The sequence below is a fragment of the Siphateles boraxobius genome, unplaced genomic scaffold (genome assembly GCF_051911475.1).
Source record: "Siphateles boraxobius isolate OS27281-9 unplaced genomic scaffold, OSU_SipBor_1 7, whole genome shotgun sequence".
Classification (NCBI taxonomy): domain Eukaryota; kingdom Metazoa; phylum Chordata; class Actinopteri; order Cypriniformes; family Leuciscidae; genus Siphateles; species Siphateles boraxobius.
In genome coordinates this window covers 38,333,443-38,356,647 of record NW_027509197.1, presented here as the reverse complement: position 1 = coordinate 38,356,647, position 23,205 = coordinate 38,333,443, and the positions used below count along the sequence as shown (strand labels likewise).

General features: G+C 35.4%; 1 protein-coding gene across 5 annotated transcripts in view; it reads left to right on the top strand.

Annotated features, from left to right (window-relative positions):
• The window catches only part of tanc1b (tetratricopeptide repeat, ankyrin repeat and coiled-coil containing 1b), a 533,291-nt gene that overhangs the window by 141,255 nt on the left and 368,831 nt on the right, over positions 1-23,205 (top strand). For all 5 annotated transcript variants that reach the window (XR_013197101.1, XR_013197102.1, XM_077215807.1 and 2 more), the window contains 2 exons: positions 12,286-12,517; positions 17,943-18,109. Coding sequence is in view for 3 of the 5 variants with exons in the window: in XM_077215807.1 (XP_077071922.1) it covers positions 12,286-12,517; positions 17,943-18,109 (399 nt within the window). In the remaining 2 variants the exon portion in view is untranslated. The remainder of the gene's footprint in view (positions 1-12,285; positions 12,518-17,942; positions 18,110-23,205) is intronic.

The window sequence follows — 23,205 nt, the reverse complement described above, 5'->3', positions numbered from 1 at the left end:
TCACCAGTAGATGGCTGCAGAGGATCACTCATATTAGCTCATTCGCCATTTCCACACCCTTTTATAGTTCTTTTTGTGTGTTTTGCTTTTTGGATTTATTTTATTATTATATATATATATATATATTATATTGATTCATTTCAGGGAAACGGTTCAGAATGGTCCTTTATTAATGAATTGATTTCATCAGAACTCTGATTCAGGGATTCATTTGCATCTTCATTCACTCTGTTTTGGCTTTTTGTTTGTGCATTGAAATGTTAGTAAAAGTATTGGTAAATACTGCTATCTATTTTATTATATTGGTGCATATTAAAGATCATACTTCAATGCATTCGTTTAGTGAAAAACAGTTCTTTGACTCTAACCGAGATCTGTAACAGCCACTCTATAATTTAATTTTCTGCTAGAAAATGAGCTGTATGTTGAGAGAATGTTGGCGGAAGCTTGTGTTTCAGGACTGTTGCATACATATTTACCCACATCAACCAAAACAAAGCTTGAAATCCAGTCCATGTTGATTTGACACATTCCAGCATTGATTGTTGATTAGTATATAAACTGTGGTCATTGGACAGAATCCTCCCAGAGAAGCAACAAAGCCGTATCTTTTAGCTTCTTGTATATATAGAACGTTTCACACAGGCGTGTATTGAAGTGGGCGGCTCATTCGCTGGATCTCTCAGCTGCGGTCCTAATGAAACCACACAGGTGTGCTGGAGCCGAATCACAGGTGCAGGGTCACGACCTCTGCCTGATCTACAGTGCTGATAGCGTCTTACGTAAGAAGTGTGTGTCACAATTGATTAACTATTTTATTAATCAGTGAACATGTTGATTATCTATTTATTCACATTGTGCCGATTTAAAAGTCTATATGTTTGCTGGGGGTAAAATTAATTCATACAATATGACATCAATGGATATCGTTTTGTTCAAAATTTTTGTGTTTCCTTGACATTAATGACAGCAGATGGAATTTAATGTCTTTGAGAGCCTCTCAAAGAGAACAAACACATCCATCTTCTATAATATAATGAAATATGTGCATAGAATATATTCAATTTAATCAAAATACTTTTACAGGTACATTTATATGGCCTTCAATGGCTAATGCTTTTTTTATGTAGTCAAGTCAAATTTGTCTAGCACTATTCATAACACACATTGTTTCAAAGCAGCTTTACAGAAAATCATAATGTTAATGTTTATAATATCTTAATATCTTCATGCCTCGTAGTTGCATTTAGTATATTAGAGCTGTATGATAATATAGTTACATTTTGCGATGATACAAGCAGTTGAGATTTGCTGTATGAGTATATATCACTTTACAGGAGTATACTGTGTGTATGCGGAAGTTGGACATACTTATTAAATGCAACCTTATAGTTTTTTGTATGCAGAATTGTTTAGTTACTGCTAGGGCTGTCGCGATAACCGCAATATTGCAGTACCGCGCTACTGACAGGCCAACCGCAGAGGAATGCAAGTAACCGCAGCAACCGCGAACCGCGTTTTCTTTTTTCATAAGGCCACCCTTCGTGGTTCGTACCATGTGTATTGAATGTTAAATAAGTTAATAATGATAACAAGACTGTTTATCATGGTGATTTGTACAGAGGATTCGTGGATTTGGATTTAAGCCTAAACAGACAGTGAATGTGTTCGACTGAGCGTGTGCGATTACCTGCTTCTGTCTTTGAAGTCAAGTCATGTATATTCGTGAAAGGTTGGCGTTTCCAAGGAAAGCGAAATATTTGTCGTAGGCTATCATCCTTTTAACGTGTAAGGGTATTTACCATGAATGGCGTCAGCGCTGGTCAGCATTACACAGCGCGAGGAAGCCGTGGGGGGAAAGCAGCGAGTCACGCATTGAATCAATGCCATTGGTCTCTATTAAGTGAAGCATTGCTTCAGCTTTGCCCAAAAGTGAAGCATTGCTGGCCAGCTGAGCCTTGAAAAGTGGAGCTCAAAGTTAAAAAACAATTAGCACCTTGTTTCATTACATCTATCATTTAAGGAATCAGCGTTTTCGTTGAATGAACGGTTTAATGACTCACTCAAAGACAGTCCGTTGGCGTAACAACTGCGCGCTGAGTGACAGTCTTTCAATGCGCAGAGACGCTGTTTAGTTTCGGTTACATTGTTTTTGTGTATGCTGACCACTTCATAACACGTATTTATTTAGCAACAAATAAATATAAATAAATAAATGGCGGTAAAACCGCATATCGCGCTATTGAGCCACTCAAAATTACCGCAAGGGAAATTCCTTCACCGCGACAGCCCTAGTTACTGCATCTAACTGGACCGTGTTAACCAGCCAAACTTTCACTGATTTGTTTGTTTGCTGTGCATGTGCTGCATGCAAACTATGTCATATTCTAGCTTGCTGTTAAAATTTTAAGCATTTCCATTGTGCAAAATTTTTCCATTGTTTTTTAAAATGGAAATGCTTACATTATAACAATATAACTGTTAAATGTAAGTTATGCACTTGCTACAACATCTTAAGCAATCACTTTGCACACTAACCACTTAAAACTATATTCTTTTGACCTTCTTTGAGGCATTTAATATAATGTGCTCTTATGCTTTAGACAGTTTGTGCAGTACACTTTATTTCCTCCCTGCAGCGGCCCATTCTGTGTCCTCAGATGATTTCAGATGTGTTTTGTTCATAGAAATAGGTTTTATGCAACTGCAAAGATGTGTCACCGATGTAGTTTCTCTATTGCACAACGCATGGACCAGATGAATCGAAAATTAAATGTACATTTTTCATCTAGTTGTAGCTTTAATTTTTTATTTCGGGTAGATTTTGAGATGTCTCTGCAGACGATGCTTGTTTTGATGCAGACTCATGAAGAGCACGTGCAGTTGTGCTGCAATGTTGCTAATGGGCTGTGATGAATATGTGGTGATGTCACAGTTTCTAGCACAGCTGTTTTAATGGAGGACCCGTGCGATGAGTGTGATGTATTTCCCCTCAGACTGACATGTTTGTGGTGGAGGTTGTACGGCTGGGCGATATGGCAAAAATATCACACTGGGATCACAATCCATGATCATATCGCAATTCTTTTTCATGTTGGTTTAAGTCTATTTTGGAAGTCACTGAGGAGTACAGCCAAACTAATATCCCTATTTTAAAAAATTTGGTAACATTATTTTAAAGTGACGTAGTAACATGTTACTACATGTACTTACTATGGCAATAAGAGTAAATTATGCATAATAAGGGTGACTAACCCTAACCATAACTCCATAGGAAGTACAGGTTAATTGATATTACTCAGTACTTATTTGAGTAATTACGTCACCTTAAAAGTAGTGCAACCAAAATTTTGCCTTACAAGCTCACAAAACATAAAAGAAAATTGAATGGCAGACCGTTTAGGCCAAAATATGGATGTGCCAAAATTGTATTTCACTTAATTTTATTTCATTATTTTATCTTTGTTATTAAATATTAGAACAAAGATGCAAATTATAGTAAATACAATATAATACAAGTGAAATAAACAGTGATTTTTCAGCCATTGTAAGTCTACGTTTAACAGAAGCATTCATGTAAGAAATTGTATAATCAGCACTGCATTCTTCACTGAATGAATTAAATATGGACTGATTCTTATTAAAGCGACAAAAGTTACTCAGTCAAAAGCAGTTTTTTTCCTGTCTTTTGTTGTTTGATTAACATTGTGGCAGTAAGTGGGAATTGTAGAGTTCGCAACCAGAACTCATTTTTTTCTACAAAGCTGAAACAATGGCTGAAATCTATACAGCGATGTGAACATTGAGTCTTTTTAGATTAGTTGCGTTATTTTTATGAAGTAGTTTGTAAAGTTGATGTGTTTAGGTATGTCAACATGCCATTGTTGATTTGTTTGGGTACAACATATACACACATGTATACCTGTGTCTATTTGTATTTGCTTTGTTTCTTGTGATGATTGTTTGTTTTGATTTTATTTAAAAGCCTAAGTAGGAAACTAAAAGCAAACTAGCTTTACTCTATATGCCCTATTTACACGGGATCGGTTGTCTATGTGTAACAATGCCTAGTGTATTGTCCCTGTTAAATAAACAAACAAAATAAAACAAAAAAAATTGATGCTTTTCTGATAAACTTAATGCATCCTCGCTGAATAGAAGTATAATATTTATATATAATATAGAAATATTATATAATATATAGAAAATATTGTATCTGTGCAGCAGTGTAAACGCAGTATTATATTCCTCATTAGAGCTCGCTGTGGGGAATGAGAGAATCCCAGTCTTGTGTTTCTCAGGATGCGTGTTGCTTCAATATGTCTGATTCTGCTTTTGAAGTTCATAGAGGAGGGACTGGAGCGATGCCAGCGCTGTTGTTTGGAACGGTGTGTTTCAGTCTTTTGAAATGCAGAGGACTGAAGTTGAGATGTTGTGAACCCGAAGACCCTCTTTATTTTCCTGAACTCAGTCCTGATCTCTGCATTCACTCTCTGAATACATAAACTAGTACTAGTTCACTGACCTCCTCTAGATTTATTCAAATTGTGGAAACATGATTGTCTTTGTAACATTCTTCATTCAGTTATACAGGATATAATGTCAAGGACTTCTGTTTTTAATAGCAGTCATGCAAAATAGCAGATAATAATATAGTTAAGCTGTTAAAATATACTTTATTGTTAATTTTCCTGCAACAATAAAAACATGAAGTTTGTACAAACATACAAACTTGAACCAGGCGTTCAGACCCTCAATTAATTCATTACTGAGTTAGGGTTATTATTTATTTTCAGTTTGTAAAAGCATCCAACTAAAAACAGTTTTTTGAGTCTTTTCACTTTGCTAATTCACAGGTTCTTCACCAAATTTTAATTTATTATACTGAACAATATTTTAAGTGTATGCAACATGTACAGTAATATCAATTTGATAGATCTGTGTCATCACAGCTTGTGTGTTTTCTAAAGGTAAACATAAGCATTACTTTAGAGAGACACTGACAAACAGGCTCTTTCATTGCGATGTTCTTTAGACTTGACATTCTCGAGTGACATCAGTCTCTCTGATGTGTTTTCATGGAATATTGCATTCAATCTCAGGTGCTTGAAATGCAGTACTTTGGGTTCTGCTGCGTCTCCGTACATCTCTGTCTTGATAGGTCGAGCTGTCCTCTGTCAAACACAATGTGAGCTAAATGATGTATCCACCGTGTTTCCCGGGGGACCTGCCGTCCCTCGAGTGTTACCATGGCAACAGGTTAGCAGGGTGGTCATTTGGTCGCATTTAAAGAGAATTGCACCCATGTGGCCGCCGAACTCAGGGAACGCACAGCAGACAGCGGCAAATGACATATTCACACATAAGACAAAAGGACTTAATTAGAGGCTCATCGCTAATCGGTTTCCAGTGTTATGCTACATTTTTAACAAATGATTGCATGTAATTTTGCAAAAGAAATTGTGTGTATTCCAATCAATCCTTGCATGCATCAGTCACGTAGGCGCAGGCTGATAAATTTTAGCTCTTTACATTAGTTTGTTGCCTGATTAATTCACATATTTACATTCGGTGCTGTGTTGATGGAGAATTGATTAACGTTATCTTTTTAAAACCTTTTTAATACCCGTTTTCAATTATACACACAGGCGGTGAATCTACACATAGTTTTGACTTTCAACGTATTCTGCCTAAGAACTGCCTACTTATTGACATGTGCAGCCACAAAAATGCCATCTGCATTAAATTATATTAAATTAGGGGTGGGTGATATGGCAGAAAATCATATCACGATTTTTTCAGGAAAATCAAGATTTTTTTATCACGATTCTTTTCAAGTTGGTTTTACTATATTGCAAGTGACTGAGCATTACAGTCAAAATAATGTCCCTATTTTAAAAACAAAGCCTTGACAATATGACAAAATATAAAATAATAAAGAATTGCAGACACTTTGGTTAGGCCAAAGTGGCGAAGATAAAAATCGTTGTCATTATTTTCTTTATTAAAAAAATAAGAACAAAGATACAAATTACACAACTTAATTTACAAATGAAAGAAACAGTGCTTTATTTTTTCAGATGCAGTTAGGCCTGTCGCGATAATCAATAAATCAATTAATCGCACGATAAAAAAAACCGATAATTTTTCCGGCCGCGATAATTTCCATTTGCATGCTTATTTAGTTTTCCTCGTCCGTCTCTCTCTCTCTCTCTCTCTCTCTCTCTCTCTCTCTCTCTCTCTCTCTCTCTCTCTCTCTCTCTCTCTCTACCAAAGAGACTGGATGTCAATATCAACGCTGACTGCCACACATTGATTTTCGAATATTTTTTTTAATTAGGTTAATTGGTTTTTTTTTCACTGAGCCTATTTACAATCGTATTTGATTGCAGAGCGCCGTAGCGCGTCCCTCTCTCGCGCATGCGCACGCTCTTTCACCCTCATATGAGGCGCCATACCGCCGTCTAGGGCTTCATTCACGCACACATATATGAAACACTTGCATACACATATATTAAGTAGTCAAACATACATGTATACCTTTTGAATGCTCAAACAAGTACATATGAAATGCACAACGACACACCTAAAGTCGCTCACACACATACACGCAAACTCTACACACACGAGAACGAGATGCGCGCACACACAAACTCTCCACGCACATATGAGACGCATGCTCACACAGTACATGATGCATATGATTCTCAGTGTGAACGGAAGTCACACATTGGTAAGTGCATTTTTTGTTAACAGACAGAGTCCATTGCTTTTATTGTTTTTGGTTGTTTTGTTAATTTAAATAGTCTTTAGAAATAAAAGTTTATTGATCTTTGAAAAGGTGTACCTGCATTATTATGCCATTATAATTATTTTAGATGAAAATGGTCTCAGAACGACAATATTATCGTTTATTATCAATATTATCGTTCATCGCAATAATTTCTTGGACAATTTATTGTCCAGCAAAATCTGTTATCGTGACAGGCCTGGATACAGTAGGTGTATTTTGCTGTAGCATTGAAGAAAGTAATTAAATGAACAAATATGAAATTAAAACACTACATAGACTTCACTGTATAAATTGTACATTGATTCTTATTAAAGCTACTATTAAAGGGTTAGTTCAAAAGTATTCTCGTCGCTTGATAAACTCAAGATTGAGCCACTGTAGTCACTTGGACTATTTTAACGATGTCTTTAATAACTTTTGGGGGCTGGCAAGTTTCAATCCCTAAGAAGCCTATGGAGGAGTGATACAGCTCTCAGATTTAATCAAAAATATCTTAATTTGTGTTCCGAAGATGAACGAAGGTCTTACGGGGTTGAACAACATGAGGGAGAGTAATTACTGACAGAATTTTCATTTTTGGGTGAACTAACCCTTTAAAGTTCTCAGTCAGTGAGTGATTTTCTCTTTACTTTAATTGTCATAATTTACACTCTCAATTTGTTTTAAACCCGAATAATTTCTTCTGTTGAAAATAAAAGTTAGTTTAAATGTGGGTAACCAAACAGTTGCTGGTCCCCAGTGTGTAGTTTTTTCTCCTATGGAAGTCAATGGGGACCAGCAACTTTTTGGTTACCCACGTTCTTCAAAATATCTTCTTTTGTGTTCAGCACAAGAAATAAATTAATACAGGTTTGGAACAACATTAGAGTGAGTAAATAATGACAGAATTTTCGTTTTTTGGTGAACTATTCCTTAAAGGACAAGTGGCAGCATGTTTACTATTAGAGTACTGTCACTTTAAGACCGGCACGCGACACATCTAATATACACGCATATGACATGCACCAGATTTTCTCTCAAATGTTTGCTTTCACTTTTTTAACCAACTCTGTTTATGTACACCTTTTGTGTATTGGACAGTATTAGCGCAATGAGACTCTAAAGATAACTTAGTCCAGTATCTGGCTGCTGTTTGACAGGCTGTTAGTTCCTGCGCTTAGGAAAACGCATATTAGAACAGCACATCAGCACGTGAATGAAATGTTTTACTGGCAAAGCTTTAAAGCACATGCAAATAATGAACTTTTGTGAATTGCAGAATTGTCCCCACCTCTGCATTAATGTGTGATGTGTGTATGTCGCGTTGTACAGTATGTTGAGACAGAGGCGGCAGAAATGCAACTGATAGAATGCACTGTAACCCGATACTACGATATTTCTTCAAAAGTAGATCGTGGAGACATTTTAATCGTCCACGATCAAAAATTGTGATACCTTAAAAAATAAAAATAAATAAATAAAAAGAATTTAATGGCATAATATTTGTTTGGATTTTGTGATCAGAATTTTATGTGGCCAAAAGTTGCAAGAAAAACGTTACAAAAAAAGGTTCACTCAAAGCAGAATCAGTATTTTAACGTTTCTGTTCATGCGTTCCTTCTGTAACATTACGGTTCCGAAAACAGTTTGATTAGAAAAAATACAAGTTAATAAGGTCATTTAAAATTTTTTAAAAATTGCCTATACTTTAAACCAGAACTTGAATTGAACTTTATACTAGAGCTTGTGACTAAACCTTGTTACTCGAGTGGATCCTCAAACTAAAACTTCATTCAGTAGCTTCACATGCCTCAATCGTGAATGAAGCGCCACACACTTTTTGTAGACTGTCTCTGCTTGTTTTCAGTGCAAGGGTAAATAAAGAACTGGTTCTTTGAATAAGTACAGCGTTTTCTTTCAAAAAATGTTTTAGAATATAACAACACACGCAAGTGTCGGATGATACATAAAACCACAATACTAACTTTGACAACAAGGTGTTTAATCATTTAAAACATTTAGTAGCAATAGTAGCGGTTCTCCACTAACCTACAATTTTCACTGGTTTCAAAACACGCACCACAGTGGATTTAACCTATCATGGTACCATATCCTCGTGATAAACACCTGCGATACAACAGCTAATGGGCGAGCATTTCACTCATGTTAACGTTAACTTCGAGTTTGCATTAGTCTCGCGTAGCCAGTTCTGGAGTCTTCTGGAAACTCTGGAGTCCATAGCAGCTTTCATTGGCCACGGACCGCCCAGAGGCCGTCTGACGGCAACCAATCACAACCAATGTCCCTGCAATAACAGACCGGTGTGTAAAACTCTTGGACGTATTTTACAGAGTCTATGCATCAAACTTTACATACTTCACATACTTGTGAAAATCCAGCATTAAGTTGATCCTGATAAGCGCTCATTGTCACAGTTTTAAACAGAACGGCTTTCCTTTTCCATGAGGGGGTTTGGCATCACGGCATCTTTGTTTCCAGACGAACCGTTAAAGATCGTGACGCATGTCTCCTGGACATCAAGTAGAATTCAACCAATCAGATGACGGCTTCGAAAATCCTGAAGTACAGTATTTCCAGAAGTGTCACATATGTATAACTAACTTGACTATACTTTGACGTTTTTTCTTCAAAGGTAAATTACACAACCCCATAGCGAAAACGTGAGTTATTAAAAACATACTTTTTCAAAATTAACATAAGTAACTTAAGGTAGTTTGGGGTGTGAGTATGTGCATTGTACGTTGTAGAACAAAATGTCAAAGTATCATCAGGTTATGTTTACCACAGGCTTTATTTTGCTCATAAATTGAAAAACCTGCTTAGTGTCTCAAACTAAAGATTTCTTTTGCTGTCTAAATCCTATGTGGTGATTGTCTAATCAGCTTGTCGAAGGGTCGAGGGAAAGGCACAGCAATCAAGAGATTGAGCCTGTTAATGTGCGCTTTGAAGTGTTCACTCAAAGTGAGCGAGTTAATGGTCCCTACACCTGAAGGAGCTTTAGATTGATGCTCTTTTCCCAGACCTCATCTCAGGGTGAAGACCGTGCCGTTCCTATTAACCCCAACTGTCCAAATGGGAAATATCCCCATCTGTCAAATGGAGGTTTCAATAATAAATCAGGACAAATTAAGAGGGACCCTGAGAAGGGCCGGCTGTCTCACCCGTCTCTGCCCGGATTTCTCACACTGGCCACACAAACTGTAAAAGTTACTTCTGTGAACTCTGCTGTTAGGACATCACTTCAGAGAGAAATATTGCACTTAATGCATTCTCTTTGTGCATTACAGTGATTTTATCCTAGATCAAGGAATGAAGTCTCTTAACACTCTTATCCATGGTAAACCCCCCTTGAATTTGCTTAGGGTCTCCCCTGTTCTTGCTTTTAAATATTGATAAAGCTGTGTGACATCTAATGAAATCAGTTTATATTTTGTGCCTTTATATTTTGTGCCTCTCTTCATGATATCTGTAGGACCCTATGAAATTCGTTTTACTATTTCCCATATTCCGTTTTATTTCATTCAAAATTCATTTTTTTGCGTTTTCTTTTTTCTGGAGTCAGTTTTATCCCGTTTAAATTTTTTGAACTCTATTTTAATGGTTGAATAAATAATTTTTGTAATCAAAAAACATTCATCAAACTTATATGAAACCATGAAACTTATACAATTTAACATTCATTTATTATAACAAAAATTATTTTTTTTACCAAATTCTGTTTTAAGTTTTTTTAGATTCCATGTTAATTCTTTGATTAAATTTTAATAATCAGAAATTATTTCTAATTAATTGAATTCATAAAAACAATTGAATTCAAGAAACTGTTGAATAGACATAAAACATGGATTTTATTATGAAATGAAACCGTTTTTTTGTCAAAGTCCTGGACAACAGACATTTACTGTTACAATTAAAAATGGATGAAAAATTGTGATTATTGTGAAATGAAACCATGCATATACGCCATTCATTCACACAAAGACGCCCAGTCTTTTTGCAGTTTAATATTCACAGATGCTAGTCTATATTTTGATTTGATGAAGTGTAATGACCTAATTTTTATTTATTAATCAAAAAGTTGACCAGTTCCGTGAAATTCCGCATTATACAGTAAATTCCGTTTTTATGACTGGATTCCATCCTCGTTTTCTGTTTGTTTGTCCATTTCTCCCTCCATCTGTGTTCAGATCCTCACATTTTGATCTGTTAGGCTGCTGAACTTTAGTTGCAAGATTATTGGATGTAGAGAATGGCAATGATTGGTTAGAAATGATCTGGCTATAAGAGGCTGAAACTCTCATTTGTGCCCTGCATTATTTATCAAGTGCAAACATGGCATGATATTTGGCTGCAGTGTTAGATCAACATGAGTTTAGAGCAGCTCCTCAAGGGCTCACAGACCACATGCTGTCGGGGTATGAGCTTCAGTTCAGCAGCCAATAATAATAATAGCCCTATAATAAAAAACAAATGTTTTAAAAAGAGTTTGATCTGTCAAACATCATACCACACTGCTCTTGATGGCAACAGAATAGCCAAAAAAAGGCATTTGCATATATTATATTATACAATATTACTGGGTTGTAGGTGATTTTTTTTTTTAAAGATTTTTTAAAATCTTATTGTTAAATCTTTGCATATTCATGGAAAATGGTTAAATATTCTCATTCAGGGTTCCTGCAGGTCATAAAAAGTTCTTGAAAAGTCTTAATTCGCCTTTACATAAATGAAGGCCTTGAAAGGGTCTTAAATCAGAGCAGAAAGTCTTAAATTCGTGAGGTCATGGCATTAAATGTTGCATCTTCCCACTTTTTGTCCTGTTTTCCAGTACAAATATCTAAACATCTTTTATACTTCTATTTGTGAAAAAACTCTTGAATTTTTTTTAAGTTTAGCTTAAAACAAGAACAAATATCTATGTTTTGAGAACTTCTCTGTGAATAAAGTTTCTTTTTCTGAGCCTATTAGCATATTTTTGTTCTTGTTTTAATCATAAACTTCTTTTTTTTTTTCACAGAAAACAAGACTTAACATTTGATGTCATTTTGCATCTCAAGTAAATGTATCTTGATTTAAGAATCTTTAGACAATTGCACTGGAAAACAATACATACTGAGGAAGAACATCACTTGTGATCAGAAAGTACAGTAAAAATATTTCCATATTCTAGTTGCTGAGAGCAGAGCGATTCAGAATTTATACCTTACTTTTTCTTGACTTGGTATTTTAAAAATATTCTTCAAAAAGTCTTAAATTTACCTTAATAAAACCTGCAGAAACCCTTTTTATTTAGTAAAAAAAAAAACTGTATAATCTACTTGAATACAGTGATTGTTTGGTCGAAAATAATTTTCCTTTGATTTAAAAAAGCCATTTCAGAGCAAATGCATTGAGTTTAATATGGCAATATACAACTGTATAAAAATGACAGCAAATGCTCAATGATTGTCAATGTAAATTTACATGTTTTTAATCTCTCTCTCTCTCTCCAGGTGGTGGCGTATCATTACTGCCAGGCTGATAACACATACACGTGTCTGGTCCCTGAGTTTGTGCACAGTGTGTCTGCTCTCCTGTGCAGAGCGCATCAGCTGACCGCATACAGAGAACTGCTGCTGAGAGAGACACACCTACAGAGCATGCTCAGTCTGCGCTCCTGTGTGCAGGACCCCATCGGTGCCTTCCGCAGGGGGATCCTGCAACCGCTCATCAACCTACGCAAAGGTACAGGAACACAACCGAAATCAAAACCAACACCATGCACTTCCTTAAAGGTGCAGTAAGCGATTTTTGTGGAACACTGTTGATAATTGAAATCAACCCAAACAAACACACCCCCCTCTTCATTGCTCAAATGCATGATTGGATGTCTTATCATAGCCGAAGCGAAAAACAAAAAATGAATATGCAGTACACAAGAGTTTATACCAGCAAGAGTTTGTTGTTAGTCACCTGCAGCTCCAGACAAACAATGATACTCAAAACTGTGTTGTTATTATAGCTAACATTACAACAACAGCATATCTTGGTTATGGGAAACATAGCAAAAGCAATGTTACTCACATATGAAGCAGAAACCACGCAACTTCTGTGTTCGTTTTCAGGCCTTCCCACTGCGCTGGAACACGCCCCCTACAGCTGATTGGCTCACTCTCTCTCCTCCCCTATCATAAGTGAACACACCCCTTCTGCTGATTGGCTCACTCACTCTCCTCCCCCATCATGAGTGGACACGCCCCCTTCTGCTGATTGGCTCACTCACTTTCCTCCCCCATCATAATTTGACACACCACCTTACTGCTGATTGGCTCACTCTCTCTCCTCCCCCATCATAAGTGGACATGCCCCCTTATTGCTGATTGGCTTACTCACTCTCCTCCCCCATCATGAGTGAACACTCCCCCTTCTGCTGATTGGCTCACTCACTTTCCTCCCCCATCATAATTTGACACAGCCCCTTACTGCTGATTGGCTCACTCTCTCTCCTCCCCTATCATGTGTGAACACGCTCACTTACTGCTGAATGGCTTACTCACCCTCCTCCCCCATCATAAGTGGACACGCCCCCTTACTGCTGAATGGCTTACTCACTCTCCTCCCCATCATAACTGGACACTCCCCTTACTGCTGATTGGCTTACTCACTCTCCTCCCCTATCATGAGTGAACACGCTCCATTCTACCGATTGGCTCTCTCCTCCCCCATCATGAGTGGACACGCCCCCTACTGCTGATTGGCTACAAGTGTGTTTTGGTGCTCGGTCCGATCCACTTTCAACATTGTTTCTCAGAAATTGCTTACTGCTCCTTTTAAAACTTGTCTGTGGCTTTGTTTTAAATGATTCATCAGTTGCACAATATTGCAAAGAAAACAATATCATCCAATCATTCCTTCCATGCATTTCACTCCCTCCATGCAATGCATTATGGACTCCAATATGGGTTCCAAATGTCGTTGATTTTAATTTCCATAATTGAGTGATTTTTGGGCCTGTCCTCTGGCTCTCTTCCTTCTGCATCCGTTACAGTTCAGAGAAGGTTATGTGGACAGAAGAGAACATCATGAAATGACGCATTTTATTAGACCGGATGAGTTGGGATCACATATGTTTAATGTTCGGCAGATGGTCCGATTATATGAATGGGGTGAATTTGCTTTGTTGTTGCATTACATGCAGAGAATCCATTTTCCCAAGGCTGTAAGCACATGCACTCATGTACTGGCCCACGTTTATTTCTTAGAAATTGAATCAGTGAGATGAATTAAATCAGTTGGGCTTATATTGGATATAATGAGACTTAATAATAATGGGTTTGACAACAGAGAAACTGTTCCGGTTTATAAAAAAGATAATACTGGAAAGGAATAATTTTCATGATATTTGGTTTAATTAATAGTTTTTCTACATTCTTACAAAACATCTACAGCCTCTGTTTCCCCTGTTGATCCTCTACAGGTTTATCCTGCGTTTATTTGCTCTTAAAGCTCAGGCTCTCTCTGAGTCTCGGAGATCTCAAGGTCATTGTGGTTAGTTTTATGTGGAGGTCCAGTCTTTTGCTCAGCTCGATCGATATTTTATTGTAAAAGCGTGCATTTCAGACGCAGATAAACAAACCCTGTGTTTGTTTGATGGAAATGGAAGACGCTCTGGATCAATACAGCCTCGTGAGGAGAGAAGACAAACCAGATGGAAACCAATCTTAAGCTCTGCCTGCATTAGTAAAAAAAAAATTTTTTCTTAAAGGGACTATGTGTAGTTTTTTAGGTATTTTATTATCTAAAATCAATATTTTTATTCATAAATATGTCCTCAATGGTGTACAAATACCTCTGCCAATTTTCTGACTTATGCTCTTAAACGAAGAATTTATTATCTTTATATACATGTGACGGGTAGGTCCACGGAGGCTTCCACGTCGTTCCATGTCAAGTTTAAAAGGCTGAATTGCACTGTTATTATTCATACTGTAACATTGGTTTGTTCGTTGTGTCAAATTGCAGTTTGTTTGGGATAACAAACCTGTTCACCTGAAGGAAAACTTGACGAAGTGCTATTAGAAGACATCCTGTTGTAGCTTTTTGGTACATAACAGCTACCGTAGATGCAACATGCATTTCAAAAAGCGAGTCGCTGGAGAGCACAATTCGTTTGAATGCAAAATACAATTTCACCGCTAGATGGGAGAAATTCCTACACAATGTCCCTTTAATCAATATTATTTTATATTTATATAGTTTTTCCTTTCTTCATTTTTGTTTAATCTCTTGCTATATGCTTAAAGTTGTAAGCTTAAATCTAACATATCTATCTATATGGTGGCACATTCCAAAGATAAGAATCCATGAACCGCATTATTAGACCGTTTTCTAAGGCTGCACGATGTATGAAAACCATTTAAAAACCATATTATAGCATAGTGCTGTTGTGAATTCACAAAGACTGTGATTGGTTACTTGCGTCTCAGAGCGGCTCCGTTCACAGTGAATGCTGCTCCACAGGAACTGCTATTATTTACATGCATGGAGCGTCTCAAACTCCATCTCTGATTATGCTGTGAGTTTGGTTTGTTTATAACGATCATCTGGGAATGTAATGTGCGCCACTTCATCAGATTAGTTAGGTAAATCATTTATAAACCTACGCCAACAGCAGAATACCTCAATATGTTTCCAAGTATGCAAACTGTTCATCGTGATTTCAAAATAAAAGTTTAAACTCTCGCTCTGAGTTTGCATGTTATGTATATTATATTATGTATTTAAACTGTTGTTTTATAAAATCATATGATTATTTTCTTTTGATACTTTATTTGAACCAAAGATTATTGCCTCATTGTTGTTATATAGGTATTTTAAGTCATTTTAAAGGCTATTGTTTGCTTGTTTGCTTTTATTACCACAAAAATAACCACATTCCTCAATTAATTGTCAAAATAATCTACTGACTACTCGATTACCATAATAATCATTAGTGACAGCCCTACTACATTCATTCAAGTGCTATTAAACCATTCAAGCGTAATAAGATGCAAAAAACAAACTTAGATCTTTACCGGCGTGCTTTGAGTTCTCTTTCGTGCTTGAACGAAAAAAAGAAAAGAAAAAAAAATTGTCAAAATTCTAATTTTTGTCGAGCATCCTCGTAAGCGTAGTTTGAAATTAGTGTTAAAAGTGTTAAATAAACGTAAAAAGTTAAGAGAAAATAGGATGTGTCAGTTCTGTGTCATGTGCGTCAGGTCTTAAAGTGACAGCAACCTAATAAACCTGCTGCTGTATTGTGTTAGTATTTTGCAGTTTCTGCAAGGTGTATGTAAACTTTTGACCACGACTGTATATATACATATATACACATATCATAATACATCTAAGTCTTAATGCATTATGCAATCTTGCTTCAAGTTAATTCATCTTGTTTTGAGAATTTTAGAAATTTTACTTGGAAAATAAGGCCAAAAAAAAAGACTAAAGAATTAAAATATTTCTGAATGTCCTCTTATGAGTGTATTATGAATGTCCACCCATTATTGAAACTGGCTTGAGGGGAAGAGTTTTTCTTGAAGCTCTCCATCATGTCATGAAGAAGTCAGCGCAGAGATTTGTGGTGGAGGTTTAAAAGCAGAGATGGTTTATGGATGCTGCTCGGCCATATTCCTCCTTCAAATAACATTTCAAAGCTGAGGAAGTGCAGCACTTGATCTGTCGCTCACTGAAGACCTATTTCTCTGTCTCTGTGTTATTCTGCTGTTACTGTTCGGCTCTGGGAAATCGCTCAGATCTCGAGTGTAATGAATTATTACATTTACTCCTGATGGCGACGCTTCATTTGAGGCAAAACAAAGACTTACCACATCTGGAGACTTAAATTGTGAAGTGAACTGATATGTGCTCATCATTACGCAACTGCTGTGAAAAGTAAAAATAAATCTTTATTCTATAGCAGAGCGATTAATAATATATGGATTTGTTTTAATAAATTGTTTATTTGAGAATTATTGAAGTCAGTCTCATCTGCATGGAAATTTCCTCATTGTAGCATGAGGATCTCTGCAGAATAAATATAATGATCACATGACTCAAAGGAAAGAAGAATCCATTACACATCTAGAGCTGGACTCTAGACACAGATCTAAAGTTACATGAGAGATTTCATTAGTACACAGGAGACTTAGTCCTGAAGCTCAGTGTATTTACAGTTGCTCTTATGCTCTCTCTTTAACTCTTTATTGGTGTATGACCATTTATTAATGGATAATTCTGACTCAAACTAAGCGAGCTGCATTTGAAGTTGCAGATTAAAGTTGTTCTTTTCTTGACCATAAACCATAAACTGATACAGTTAGACCAAATAACTGTACAGTTAGAATAAATAATAGTTTTATTACAATTATTATGGTGACACTTACAATGGGTCTCATTAGTTAATGCATTAACAAACATCAACTAATAATGACATATTTGACAATGACAATAACATTTTATTTTTAGAGCTTTGTTAATGTTGATAAAAATGTTCATTTTCATTTTAGTTCACAATAGGGTTATTATTGTTAAATGAAAATGTTAAAACATTTCTGTTAATTGAAATATCGCTAAAATATAATATAAATATTATATGCTAAAATTTTAACTTAAAATTAGAAATGTTACCTTGGCAATAATCTGAAATAAGAAATTAGTAAAGCACTAAAATTATTAACTGGAAATAGATAACTAAAAGTAAACTAAAACTGAAATATAAATAAGTTGAACCTAAATAGCTAGATTTTTAAAATAATAATAATAACATGACTAAAGCACATAATGCAATTACTAAAAATTAAACTAAAATGAACATGAAAGGTTAATTCAAAATAATAAAATTAAAATAACACTTGTTCACAGTACATTAACAAATGTTAACAAATTAAACCTTATTGTAAAGGGTTGCCATTGTTATTAATAAATGTAACTATTGAACAATAGTGTCTTTTATCATATTGCACTAGCTGCACTTTTTAATAAAAGCTCTGCTTCGTGTCATGCATAACAAAGAACCATAATAAATCACTGTTTTCTCAACGCTTCGCAATTTGGCATTAAGCATATAATCCAGATTACTGAAGGCTCCTGCTTCTTCTGTATTTTAATGTTTTTCATTTTGTCTCATCAGAGAGGAAGATTCCAGAGGAAGATTGCATCATCTTGATTGACGGGCTGAATGAGGCAGAGTTTCACAAACCAGACTATGGAGACACTGTCGCCTCCTTTATCACCAAGATCATCTCCAAGTTCCCCAACTGGCTCAAACTGATCGTCACCGTGAGAACAAGCCTTCTGGTGAGACATGAATATGTACTGTAGTTCATATTGATTCTATTGTAAAAAAAAACATAAACAGTAGCTTAAGAATGTTATACCGCTCAATTAATTGCTTTACAAAACAGATTAGATTAAAAATTATTACTCAATTATTATTGCCTATAATTGATTATGCTGATTTTGTTTATCAAAATACAGCCGTCACCAATCTTAAACCTTTGAATGTGATCTATAATAGTATCTGCTGTCCATCTTTTCTTTTTTGTACCAAATATATCCAAAGAAAGTGGGAGGAGAGCCTTTAAATTAAAGCCCCTTCTGATTGGAATGGTTTACCCAAGTCTTTTAGATCGATCTCCTCTTTTCACCAGTTTAAGATGACTCTTCTTAATTATTTGCATATAACTGCAACTGTTTTCTTCATGCTTGAAATATATATACATATTTTTCTATCATTTTTTCTCTCAATTGTCTATATGAATGACCTTAATGGTTTATTGCGTAATATTTAATGGTTGGATTGGGGAAGATATGGGTGGTTTTGGTGTGTTGGAGAGATTTTGTCTTTGTTTTGTTATGTAAGAATGTATGTGATGTATGTTTTTCTTGAGGTCCCCTCGAAAACGAGATGTTACATCTCAAGGGGTTTTCCTCTTAACAATAAACTTCATCTGAGAGATTTAAAGCAGCGGGTCACGACCCAGTATTAGGTGGAAGGTCTGTTCTGGTAAAATGCTAAATGCATTTTATCCACTTTTAAAAGGATATTTTGTTGTTGATGTCAAAGGTTGTTAGAAAGATATAAAGACGGACAGCTTGTATGATTCCCTAATCTTCAAAAACCATGAACAAAAATACTAAATATATAAGAAAATATGAGTTAGACAACATTGAATACAGTTTTTCTTGCAGTAAGGATAAACATGGTTTGTGTGACCATAATGATTATTGCACAGTGAATTATTGGCTGTTGAGAGCTGTCATATTTCACCCCCAAATCAAAAAGGAAATACCCATTATATTTTGCTTAAAGAAAAATAGTGCAACAACCAGGTTCTGGAAGTAAAAACTCCATTCATTTTCTCCATAGGGAAATAGATTTGAAATGATAAATTATAAACCTTAAAAGACAGACCTACTGTGAGCTACAAGCTTGTTAACCAATGGTATTCTGCTGACAATACAGCATAATTTTTTCAGCTTATTTTTTTTAAATAATCGTGTTTAACAGTGGAATTTGTGGTGAAAACCCATGATTACATTACCCATGATGCTGTAGAGAAAATTCCACCAATCAGAGAATTGAAACAAGCAAAGTACAGCAAAAGAGCTCTTTAGCTCCGCTAATAATCGAACCGATCTCTCTACGCTATCAAAATACTTAAAGATATATATCGTTTTTATACATGAAATCAACATTTTTAAATGTGTAGTTTTTATTTCTCCATTATTTTTACCTCGATTATGCTGTGCGCAATGCTTCATAGGTTTATAATTCTTCCCTTCATTAAAGGGTTAGTCCCAAATATTGAAATTATCCCATAATTTACTTGCCCTCAAGCCATCCTGGGTGTATATAACTTTCTTCTTTCAGCCAAACTCAATCAGAGTTATATTAAATAATATCCTGGCTTTTCCAAGCTTAATAATGGGAGTGAATGGTACCTAAAATTTTAAAGCCCAAAACAGTGCTTTCATCCATCATAAAAGTGATCCTACATCATACGTCATCCGTCGGGGCAGAGGTCACACTTCCGCCTGAAATACACTCGCTTTCGTCCGTTATAGTTTATTAAGTTTTAAATATGGATATTTTGTTACGCTTTAACAGAGACTTATTTTAAATCCCTATGGGAGAAATGAATGGAAAAAATACTTCCAAAATCAGCACCGCTGGAAAAGTGGACAGACACTGTTGCACTCTATAGTCGTCTTCTTATTTTGTCCTTTGATTTGGTGGTGAGAAGTGTTTTTGTCAGATTCACCCATTTTCTTCTAATGTGCTCAGATCAGGTTTAGTCTTAAGTTCACCATTACATATTTCTTCCACCTCGTCTTGTCAGTTTGGGCTGGAGAATCTTGTAGCTCTAATGAGGAACATTAACCCTCTAAATGAGACTGTATGACAGCTAGACAGTAATGCAGACAGTAGGAGGCTGAAAGGAAAAGAGCCAGAGAGTGTTCATGTTGGCGGCGTTTTGACAGCTTGGAAAAGGTAGTGCACGACTAGCAGAGCAGAATCATCTACTGTTTGATACGTTTCAGACGGCAGATTGGAGTGTGTGTGTGAGAGAGCACGAGCACAAATGTGTGTTTTTGTACTTATGAAAGCCTTCTAATGCATTTGCCGTCTAGTTGTCACTATAAGTGAGGAGAGCCAGCCTAGGACTGACTGATATTTTTCAGCCTTTTGACTATTTGTTATGCATCTTGATATTTATGTATTTGCTCTGAAATGGTTTAAAAGGGAGATTTTTTTTGATTTACTGTCACACGTCCATTTTCTTATGAAATTCAAAAACATAACCGTTTTGGCGAGATCGCCAAAGATCGCTCTGTGTGAGATCGCTCTGGCTCAGCTCAAGAGAAGCAGCAGCGCCGAGCACACATGATCTTCTCCTCCGCCTTAATATTACCAGTTACAGCGTGAAATAAACAAGAATGAGCATCTGAAAATGTGTTAAAAGATAGAGTACAACTTATCGAAATCCTTATTGTCACATGGAATCACTCAATCAGTGTTTCAACCGTGGAAAGACGTCAGTAAAACAGCTTGTATACAATGTCATATAACGTCATTTACCTCAGAAAAACCATATCCAGTGACCATGAACTCGTTAGTCAGCTAGAAAAATTAACTCTAAAGAGGAGAATTTTGCTAAATATATGCACCGTATTACATACTCATTATAATTTTTTATGTTCTTCAATATTTAATGCATGTTTGAATAAATCTGGCAAGTTTTTATGACAGCCACCATTTAAATGTTTATATTTCATATAACTTTATTATTAGAAAAATAAATAAAAGTGTAATTTAAGTGTTTGAATACAAATCAGTAAATCTTTACCTTTAATATTAGGCTATAGTAGGCTAATGAAACAATTTTAATGATACAACTGACTCCCAAAGTTTACAGCATTGGTTAAGAGATTTGTTTTCCTTGAGAAAATTTGCCATATATTGTACCAGATATCCAAAATAATCAATATTGTATGGGAATCGAAATCGAATCGAATTGCAAGCTTGTGTATTGAAATCGAATCGAATTGTGAAATTTGTGTCAATACCCAGCCCTACTAAAAACAGATCATATAATAAAGGCATGTTTTTCACTAAATCAACACAAGGTAGATTCATATGTAATACGTTGTTTACACCAATATAACAATATATACGTACAAATATTTACCTACAAACAATATCATTCAAAAGTTTTGGGTCAGTAAGATTTTTTTTTAAAGAAATAATTTTTTTCAGCAGACACAAAACTAGTGTAGTAATAGGTTGTAATAGAATCTATCGTTTATACTTAAATAGCAAAAAAAAACAGTGTTAGAGTTGCAATGTTTGATTCATTTCAGTGAATCAGTTCAAACTGTGCGTATGACTGAATCAGTTCAATGATTCGGTGATGCATTTGCATTATCACTCAGAAAATGTTCATGAAAGTGTCCACATTTTGATTAATTAACCCTGTAAAGCCTGACATATGCAATAATAGTCTGAAAAATCAAACTTTTGTATGTTTTGGCAGGGCAAGTAAAAATCTGAACTGACTGGGCCAGTAGAAAAAAACTAGTGTTGAACCCTGATATAGTAAAAGCACAGCTAAATGTGACTTTTATTATAAGGGGTTTATGTGAAGATTGATTTAAGATTACTTAAATTAAAAGTTTTTATATTTTTAAAGTCTAATAAATGTTAAAATTGAAAGCTTTCATTTATATTATAATGTTAAATGGATACAATTATTGGTTAAAATTGAGCAAAAAATCTATTTCAAAGAGACATCAGTAGCAGTATTGGTATCAGTGATAATGACCTTCATTCATAAAAAGATGCATTTATTTGGATATTAAATATGAAATTATTACAATATAAAATATATTAAAAATGTTCATGTTAGGTGCGATTAATTGCGATCTATTACAGAAAATGTGTGATTAATTAGTTGATATTTTATTAGTCGATTGATGGCTGGTTTTTAGTAAAGTTTTGGTCATGTTGATCATTTAGAAGCCTTAGAGATTTGTGTATCAAATAGGAAAGGCTTTACAGGGTTAAAATATATGTAGGTAAACATTGTTTTATTTTAAAGATGCATGTAAATATTAAATATGATTTTTTTCTTGAGGAAAGAACAGTGTGAAAAAACATGCCTTGATCATTTGACCTTATAATCATGGATTTTGTCAGGTTTGTAGTGTGATTTCATCTGTTGAGTTGTCTGGGATGATGACAGTTTAATGCATCTCCGCAGTCTTTCAAGCCTCTCATCCAGCAGTTTCTCCATGTAGCAGGACACGTCTCACGGGGAGTGTGTTGTTGTGGTGGCTGGATGAGAATTGTGTGTGATGTAAAATTCATTCTGTTTTTCTCTCTCCACTGCGGTACTGTTTAATTGCTGCATTATTGGCCCTGTTGTGTGTGTGTGTGTGTGTGTGTGTGTGTGTGTGTGTGTGTGTGTGTGTGTGTGTGTGTGTGTGTGTGTGTGTGTGTGTGTGTGTCTGTCCAGTTGACCTTGTGGACCCTGGTGATTTTATAGGCATGTGTAAGAGTTTTAATAAAAAGCCTTTAAGTGTTTGTCAGTAATGTGATGTCTGGAGAAAACCATATTTCAGTGTCTATCAAAGTGTTTATGAAGAACGTAGGTTCTGGTCACATGACTTCCCGTCATTCTATCAAACATATTAATGTGTTATCTGTAAAAGAGCCATTATCAAAATATGATGGCAAACCTGTCCTTTGACTTTTTAGTTATGAACGTACAGGTTTTATTTGATAAAAGTCATTATTTTATCAAATAACAGTTTGTTAAATAATGAAACAAAGATTTTTTTTTTAATTATTTGATATTGTCAAATACCTTTATTTGTTACACCACTTCAGA